Below are 8,202 nucleotides of genomic sequence, written 5' to 3'. Positions count from 1 at the left end.
ATCTCCATGGGGAGCTCGTTCCAAAGGGCCGGAGCAGCCACAGAGAAGGCCCTCCTCCGGGTGCTCGACAGCCGGCATTGGCTGGCAGATGGAATTCGGAGGAGGCCTAATCTGTGGGATCTAATGGGTCTATGGGAGGTAATTGGCAGGAGGCGGTCTCTCAAGTACCCAGGTCCAATACCATGTTGTTCCTTAAGACGCCCAGAGGTTGTCCACTCTGGGTTAACATGGAAGTTTTATTTTTGTTTTGCAGATGTGGAAGAATGGCACAGATGCACCCTTCCTTTTGAGGGAAACGCCAGGCTCTCTCCCTAACAACTCAGCACATTTGCAGTGTGTGGCTGAAGCAGGATTCCAGCACTTACTGTTGCCCATCATTTACAGCCTGGTTTGCCTCCTGAGCCTGGCCTCAAATGGCGTGGCCTTATGGAGCTCTTGGTTCTACCGAGCCCAGGCCCCACCCATCATGACCTTCATCTACAACCTGATTATCATTGACCTGCTCTTTGCCCTGTCGCTGCCATTACAGGCAGTGTATCACGCCAGGCACAATGACTGGCCCTTTGGAGAAGGCCTGTGCAAGGCCACCAATGCCCTCTTCCTGGCCAACATGTTCAGCTGCACTCTTTTCCTGTCCTGCATCTGCCTGGAGCGTTATGTGGCTGTCCTCCACCCTGTCGTCTACCTGCGCCTCAAATGGCCTCTGTATCGTGTGCTGCTCTCCATGGCTATCTGGTCTTTGGTAGGGATTGGACTGCTGATCTTCTTCTCCAAGAGCACCGTGACTCATCGCTTCTCCAATGGAAACACCGCCTGCATGGAAAACTTCCCAGCCCGAGTTTGGAGTGGAAGTCTGGCAGCCATGGTCCTATCTTCCTCAGCCCTGGGCTTCTTCCTGCCCTTCCTTACTATCATTATCTGTTCCATTGTGATTGCCCACCGAATTATGAATCTGGGCCATGGGACAATGCAGGCGTCTTCATTGCGTAGGCATTCCCTTCAAACCCTCTTGATGGTGACGAGCCTGCTCATCTTCTGTTTCCTCCCTTTTCATATCATCCATGTGCTACACACCCTGGGCCGTATTGGTGTTCTTTCGGCTCCAGGACTGCTGCACTTCACTTGCTCAGCCCAGCGTGCAGCTATGGCCCTTGCTAGTATCAATAGTGCTCTTGACCCTCTGGTATACTATTTTAACATGAAGCCTGCCGATTGTAAGCTACCTTGCTGTGGCTCAGTCAGTCAAAACCTTATGGAGGCAGGTGAGATTGTTAATAGCACAGGGGAGCACCCGAGGAGGAGCATAGTTCTTAGAGACTGAACTTTGTCTATGGCTTCTTTCTGACATCTAGGGGAAAGGTGGACATTACTGTAACCTAAGTTATATGCTCCTCTTTGGCAGAGAGACAGATTGAGAGAAAGAGGCAGAGAGGAATTTTATACATGAGATATTGATTTAATGCTTGCTTTGACTGGCATGACTGGCATCATTAGCCCAGCCTACATCATGTCCTTGTCTAAGTTAAGATCTAGAGGAATGGATGAAACTGTATCTCCCAATCTTGTCTTCACCAGAGTGTTTGTTCTATGGATCCTCTTGTCCCAAACAGTGCTCCAATAGGACAATGCTGGTTGGTTATCAGGTTGAAGACTAGACTGGAATATTCTTTCAAGATCAAATAAGAACTGTAGCCCAAGAACAATCAATCTGAAGCAGTGGGAGCAAAGGTTGGTTAGAGAAGAGGACAGAAGGAGGGAGGGAAGGAGGGAAGGAAGGAGAGTAGGAGAGAAGAATGGAGGGAAGGAAGGAGGGAAGGAAGGAAGAAGAAGTAGGATTGTTGTAAGATAAGATGGATTTATGGGATGGTAAGAAAGCAATTTCAAGTATATTGTCAACTGTAGGGGGGGAAATTGTTATAAATACATATTAATAATAACAGTTATGAGATCATATAATTGTGAATGTATATATGAAATTAATAAAATTTTTAAAAAAATAGAGAAGAGGACAGAAAATAAAAATAAACCAGGAATCCAGACTAGAATTATCAGATTTGTGTTGCAATAATCTGGGTTAGAACTGCTACCTTTTGCTCCCATCTAATGACCAGAATGTGTTTGCTGCCTACAGTACTTCTTTCATCCTAATACAGATGACAGCAGGAAAATAATGGTTTGGGAAGCAACACAAATTTGTGTTTCTTGTGATTCTAATTGGGTTTAGTGTATTGTGCTGAACCATAACATAATTTAGTTTGGGCTTACTGTACTGTTCAAGTCAGCATGGTGATTTTTAAACTATGTTTTTATAGCTTTGTGCAGTGTGAATTCAACCTTTATAATTTATTTAACAGATTATGGTTAACAAAATCTTGGCAAGGAGAAACTTTGGCAGGCAAGAGTTCAGGAATAATATGTGGCAAGGAAAGTTTATCGTGTTAATCAAGACTGGAAGCATTGTAATTGTTGGAATTGTTACTTTCTGTTTATATAATTGTACAAGATTTTGGCTCAAGGTCCAGAAGATTGGGAGAAAAATAAGTAATAATCTGTAGAAATTAGCTTTAGAAATCTTGCAGAATATGGATTAATTTATTACATATTATCATCTCCCAAAGGGACGCGGTGGCTCAGTGGCTAAGACACTGAGCTTGTCAATCAAAAGGTCGGCAGTTCATCGTTTCGAATCCCTAGCGCCGGGTAACGGGGTGAGCTCCCATTACTTGTCCCCGCTTCTACCAACCTAGCAATTTAAAAGCATGTAAAAATGCAAGTAAACAAATAGGGACCACTTTGGTGGGAAGCAATGGTGGGATTCAGCCAGTTCGCACCTATTCGGGAGAACCAGTTGGTAACTTTCTAAGTAGTTCAGAGAACCGATTGTTAGAAGAAATCTCCTTTTGTTCTTTTCCACTTTACAGGGCTAATCCTGTAAGGAAGGGAGTGATGAAACATTCTAGTGTTGTTTCTAGTCTAATCTTTATTGACCTGCTTACAGAAACAACCTCTCCGGTTAACCCTTATTACATTGTAACAGCTAAGGCGAAGTGTCCATCAACCTGAGTGACCTTGAGTTGGCCATGCTCACCCAGTCACATGACCACCGAGCCCCACCTACCCAGATGGTCATTAGGGCAGAGAACTGGTTGTTAAATTATTTGAATCCCACCACTGGTGGGAAGGTAACAGTGTTCCATGCGCCTTCGGCATTTAGTCATACTTGCTACATGACTATGGAGACAGCTTTGAAACGGAGATGAGCACTGCCCCCTAGAGTCAGGAATGACTAGCACATATGTCCAAGGGGAACCTTTACCTTATCATCTCCCAATACATTTCCCAGCCTAACAGTTGAAGCATCAAGAGCTACAACAGCGCACAAGCTATAAAATACATTCCTCTCAACTACTTGATTAAAAGGCCCCATTGAGGAGGTCCTGGCTACACTGGCTTAGCATGGTTTCTTCAGTTCTTACCACTGCCAAATCTGGACATATCTCCAAACCTGGTCTTTTACAAAATCTTGATCAATATCCATCTGGGGAAAAAGATCTGGAGAAAATATAAAGCTTTCCATTTGCAACTGTTAAGAAGGATCCATATAAACAGCATTGTCCATTGGTGTTTAAATGAATTTTAATACAGACTTCTTATAATGTGAGATTTATATGGCTAAAGTGTGATGATATACTTCTTCAACAGTACCTTCTGGATACTACAAATGGGGCACATCCATTAAGGACATTAAAATACAGGGTAATCAGGGTAATTTAAAAAAAAAGGATGTAGTTCTCAGAGTCAATCTAAAAGTTATTATCAAACTGTAGTTCTTTGTAATGGGGCAGAAAAGGAATCTTAATCTTATGTATCTAATAATCATATATGTTGTAGCTTATTAATTTAATTTCAAATGAAATGAAATCATTTTTATGTCCTCTCCCAACTTTTGGGGAGTGTACCCCCCAGCTTCCTACACAAAAACCCAAATCAGAGATGGTAACTAAATTAGGCAATAATAGGTTCTGATAATGATTCACCATGCTAACCCTTTAAAATGAGAAATACAAACGTATTTAGGACTTTTAAAGAAACTGGATTATTTCAACACGGCAAGGTGAATCATAACAACCATGGGAGAATAATTTTTCTGAGTATCACAAGCCCCTAACATTTTATAAAGGATTGACCTTTCTCATTGTTTTGTTATCACCAAAATTGCTCTAAATTGAAGTCCTGGAGAGATGCAGTCATCTTTGAAAGTAAAACAGAAAAGAAATATTCTACATAAATACTTTTATTTCAGCTGAGTGTCATTTCTTAATAATGATCGCAGAGGAGCTCCAGTTGCTTTATTCAGAAAACTGAAGACATAAGGAGAAGCAACTTGATATCCTTCCTGCGTGTGGTTGATCTTTACAAAGAATGTCCCCCCCCCCTTTATTTTCCTTTCTATTTAAAACATTGCTAATGCAGTAGATGTGTTGCTAGTTCAGAGGCATTAACTGCAATTCTAAATTTACAGTAATACGTCAGTTTAGTTAGTGTTTTTGTGTCCAATGCTTTACTGAATTAAGTAGGCAAAGTCTATGTACTCATACAAAACTGGAGGGGGGGGGATCCTCTAAAATAAAATACTATTCAAGGTCTATCAAAAAAGTATCCATAAAAGTTAAATGGTTCATTAGGTGATTTATGCACCACTATTTTCAATACAATTAACACTAAACCAAAAAAGCCACATTTTTCTCCCTCTGCCTAAACAAATCAGCTGCTGGCTGTGAAGGAGAGTGAGACCCCTTCCTTCATTTTCATCCAGTCTGTTTTTGTCATTTTTAAAATCTTTCTTCCTTTTAATTGGTTTTATTATAATTCTCTTGTTTTGGGTTGTTGTGAGCCACCCAGAGTCGTTGGGAATCAGGTGGTACACAACATAGATAGATGATAGATGATAGATAGATAGATAGATAGATAGATAGATAGATAGATAGATAGATAGATAGATACCCTGTTTCCCTGAAAATAAGAGCTCCCTGGATAATAAACCCAATCAGGCTTTTGAGCACATGTGCTAAAATAAGCCTTCCCCCAAAAAATAAGCCCTCCCCGAAAATATTGCAACACAGCAGCAGCCACGAGGTGACCACACTCATTGCCTCCTGCACCTCAAAAATAATAAGACCTCCCTGAAAATAAGGTCAAGCACTTATTTGGGGGGGGGTGTCAAAAGAAAATAAGACCCTGTCTTATTTTTGGGAAATACAGTAGGTAGGTAGGTAGGTAGGTAGGTAGGTAGGTAGGTAGGTAGGTAGGTAGGAAGGTAGGTAGGTAGGTGTAGGTACTGATAGATAGATAGATAGATAGATAGATAGATAGACAGACAGACAGACAGACAGACAGACAGACAGACAGACACATATACACACACAAACAAACAAAAACAAACAGTCTGATGTGTGGTTCTGCATATGCAAAACCTGATTCTGTCAGATTGTAGTCCATGTTTTTATTCCTGCTCTGGATGGAAGTGGCTAGATAGCATCTCGGCTCTAACAAAATTTCACACTCCTTCACTAAATAATTGCATGAGTTCTGCAGACAGACCCATTTCCTCATACCAAAACATAAAAAACATCTTGTAGAGTCTGACTCTTCTCAGAACGCCCCAGGCACTACTACTCAAGTTTTGTGACACTACAACCCTTAAAATGAGGGATGAATTTGTTAGCTCCATAAATAAAGCTAATGATTTCACTGAAATTAGTTAGGTTCAAAAGTGCCAAACTCAACTTCCATGCCCGAGGTAACATTAAAAAAAAAGACAAATTCAGCAGACACTGTCATGCTTTATGCAATGTCTACAGAACCACTTTCTTGCTTATTTCTATTTCTTTTATTTATTTATTTGTATTCTGCCTTTATTATTCTTACAAATAATTCAAGTCGATGAACATATCCAACACACCATATTTATTTATTTATTTATTTATTTATTTATTTATTTATTTATTTATTTATTTATTTATTTATTTATTTATTTATTTATTTATTTACCACCCATCTCGCATCCAAAGACTCTGGGCAGCTTACAACATACAAACATTGAAAAACATTAAAACCATCGATTATAAAAACACAGCAGACAAAAAATATTAAGAGTTAAAATCATGGACGCAAGAGGGCAAAGAAGGGAGCCAGACACATGGGCGGGGGGGATAGGGTCGAATTTCAATTAGTCAACCACTTCCAGTATGAAGCTCCCCCATTGGGTCCTCAAGCCATCTGGCAGAGCCAAGTCTTAAGGTCCTGTGATACATCAGAAGGGTGGGAGCCAATCTCACCCAAAGGGTAAGATGTTACAGAGGGCAGGAGCCATGGCAGAGAAGGCTCTTTCTGCCAGCCAAAATTCCTTGGCTGATGCGATCCACAGTTTGCCCCTTCTGCTGGCACAGGTGGGATCAGCCAGTCTCATTGGGGCAAGACGGTTCCTCAAGTAGTCTGAGGGCTTTAAAGGTGATGATCAACACCTTGAATTGTACCTGGAAACAGACTAGCAATCAGTGCATCTCACAAAGCAGTGATGTAACATGGGCCATTCTAGTGGCCCTAAGAACTGCCTGCACCACTGCACTCTGCATCCACTGTAACTTCTGAAAGCTCTTCAAGCATTTGAATGCACACCTTCCTCTTCTTATTTTCCCCACAACAATAAAAACCCTGTGAGGTGAATTGGGCTCTAGGGAAAGTGACTGGCCCAAAATCACCTTGCTGGCTTTTATATGACAGGACTAGAACTCATGGTCTCCTGGTTTCTAGCCTGGTGTTTTAATCACTAGACAAAATTGGCTGTCTTTCCAATTTGCCCAAAGGTCACCAATGGCCAAATGCCAGCGGTTCCAGGAGAAATGCCCCATTCGAACATTGTCAATTGGGTCAATAAAAGTTTTAAAAAAAACCACAGTAAGAATGAATACCTTCACAGCATATGCTTTGCCCATGGAAAAGCAAAACTAAAATGAACACTGGCACATATTCTGTTTGTGGAAAGCAGTCCATGAGGCACATCCAATGAAGCAGATGCTCCAGCTGTTCCTCCATGGAGTTCCCGATCTGTTCGCTCAAGGCAGGACACTGCTCTCTTGCATGCAACATGAATTATGTCAGTTATGCAATAGATACATTTGTATATAGGTATGTTCCAATACATGGCTATGCAGAATGAAAAGTCCCATCAATTCAGAGGAACTTACTTCCAACAAAAGATGTGCAAAATTGCAGCATAAAATTAGATTCATGAATGAATTTTTTGTAAAATTCCCTAGTAAACACACAAAGAACATTTACAAACCTAATGAGCCACAAGATAAACTTACTGGATTGGCTACTTTTGAAACTCACATACAACACTATTCTATCCAGATTGTCTTTCAATCAAAAAGGAAGGCCTCCAAGAAGTCAAAACCACGATCAGAAAGTTTCTCATTATGGTCAGGACAAAGACAAGAACTTGCCCACGTGTTCATGACTATAAATACTTATGATATATTAGTTGAGGCTGAATATATCCCAACAGTAATGGAGACCAAGGCCCTCATGAGGAAGCTCTTATTGTAAGAAACACACTTAGGTTGTTTGATAGAAAACCCTTATGAGCTAGAATCTTTATTCTCTGACTGCAGCACCATCATTTGTATCTGAACAAGCAGAACAAGAGTAAATCTGTCAGATCCCACATGGCTGCTGCTTATTTTTGCACAAAAGAGGTATGTGAAATTTGACTGGTAGCTGAAAATCCAATACCAATTTGGTAACTGTTGAAAGTACTGAGAATGTCTGTTCTTGTGCTCAGAATGCTTTGTTAAGGCACTCCTGGCAATTTAACCTGAGGGGAAAGCCCTGGGCTGGTTGTTGTTTTTTTAGGGAAGAAGACACAACCTTTGGAAAATAAGAAATAAACAACACATTATATTGACCTGCAAGCCAAACTCTCAGCATCTTTAATCATGAGCATATTCTGGGAGGGAGGGAGCAGAAGGAGGTGTGATTTGGATCCAGCCTTTGACAAAAAGACTTTCCTCCACATTTCTTTCTATTGAGCTTTTAATAGCCACAGAGGAGCAACCTAAGGGTGGTTTATGGGAAGATGCAGTAACATGGCAGGGAAATGTGAGCAGCATCTTTCATCATGAGAACTTGGACCTCAGA

At 41.0% G+C, this 8,202-nt stretch overlaps 1 protein-coding gene across 1 annotated transcript; it reads left to right on the top strand.

The window, feature by feature from the left end:
* The first annotated feature begins 253 nt into the window (after window positions 1-253).
* On the top strand, window positions 254-1,321 carry LOC106553229 (uracil nucleotide/cysteinyl leukotriene receptor-like). Its single transcript, XM_014071693.2, has one exon. The coding sequence runs from the start codon at window positions 254-256 to the stop codon at window positions 1,319-1,321; it is 1,068 nt and encodes a 355-aa protein (XP_013927168.2).
* Window positions 1,322-8,202: the final 6,881 nt, after the last annotated feature.

The sequence above is a fragment of the Thamnophis sirtalis genome, unplaced genomic scaffold (genome assembly GCF_051295495.1).
Source record: "Thamnophis sirtalis isolate CommonGarterSnake01/CBP01778 unplaced genomic scaffold, rThaSir2_p1.2 scaffold_3, whole genome shotgun sequence".
Classification (NCBI taxonomy): domain Eukaryota; kingdom Metazoa; phylum Chordata; class Lepidosauria; order Squamata; family Natricidae; genus Thamnophis; species Thamnophis sirtalis.
The sequence above is the reverse complement of the archived record's forward strand: the minus strand, read 5'-3'. Positions and strand labels throughout refer to the sequence as shown.

Coding starts and splice junctions, on each gene's coding strand:
- LOC106553229 (XM_014071693.2), top strand. CDS start 254: ATGTGGAAGAATGGCACAGATGCACCCTTCCTTTTGAGGGAAACGCCA.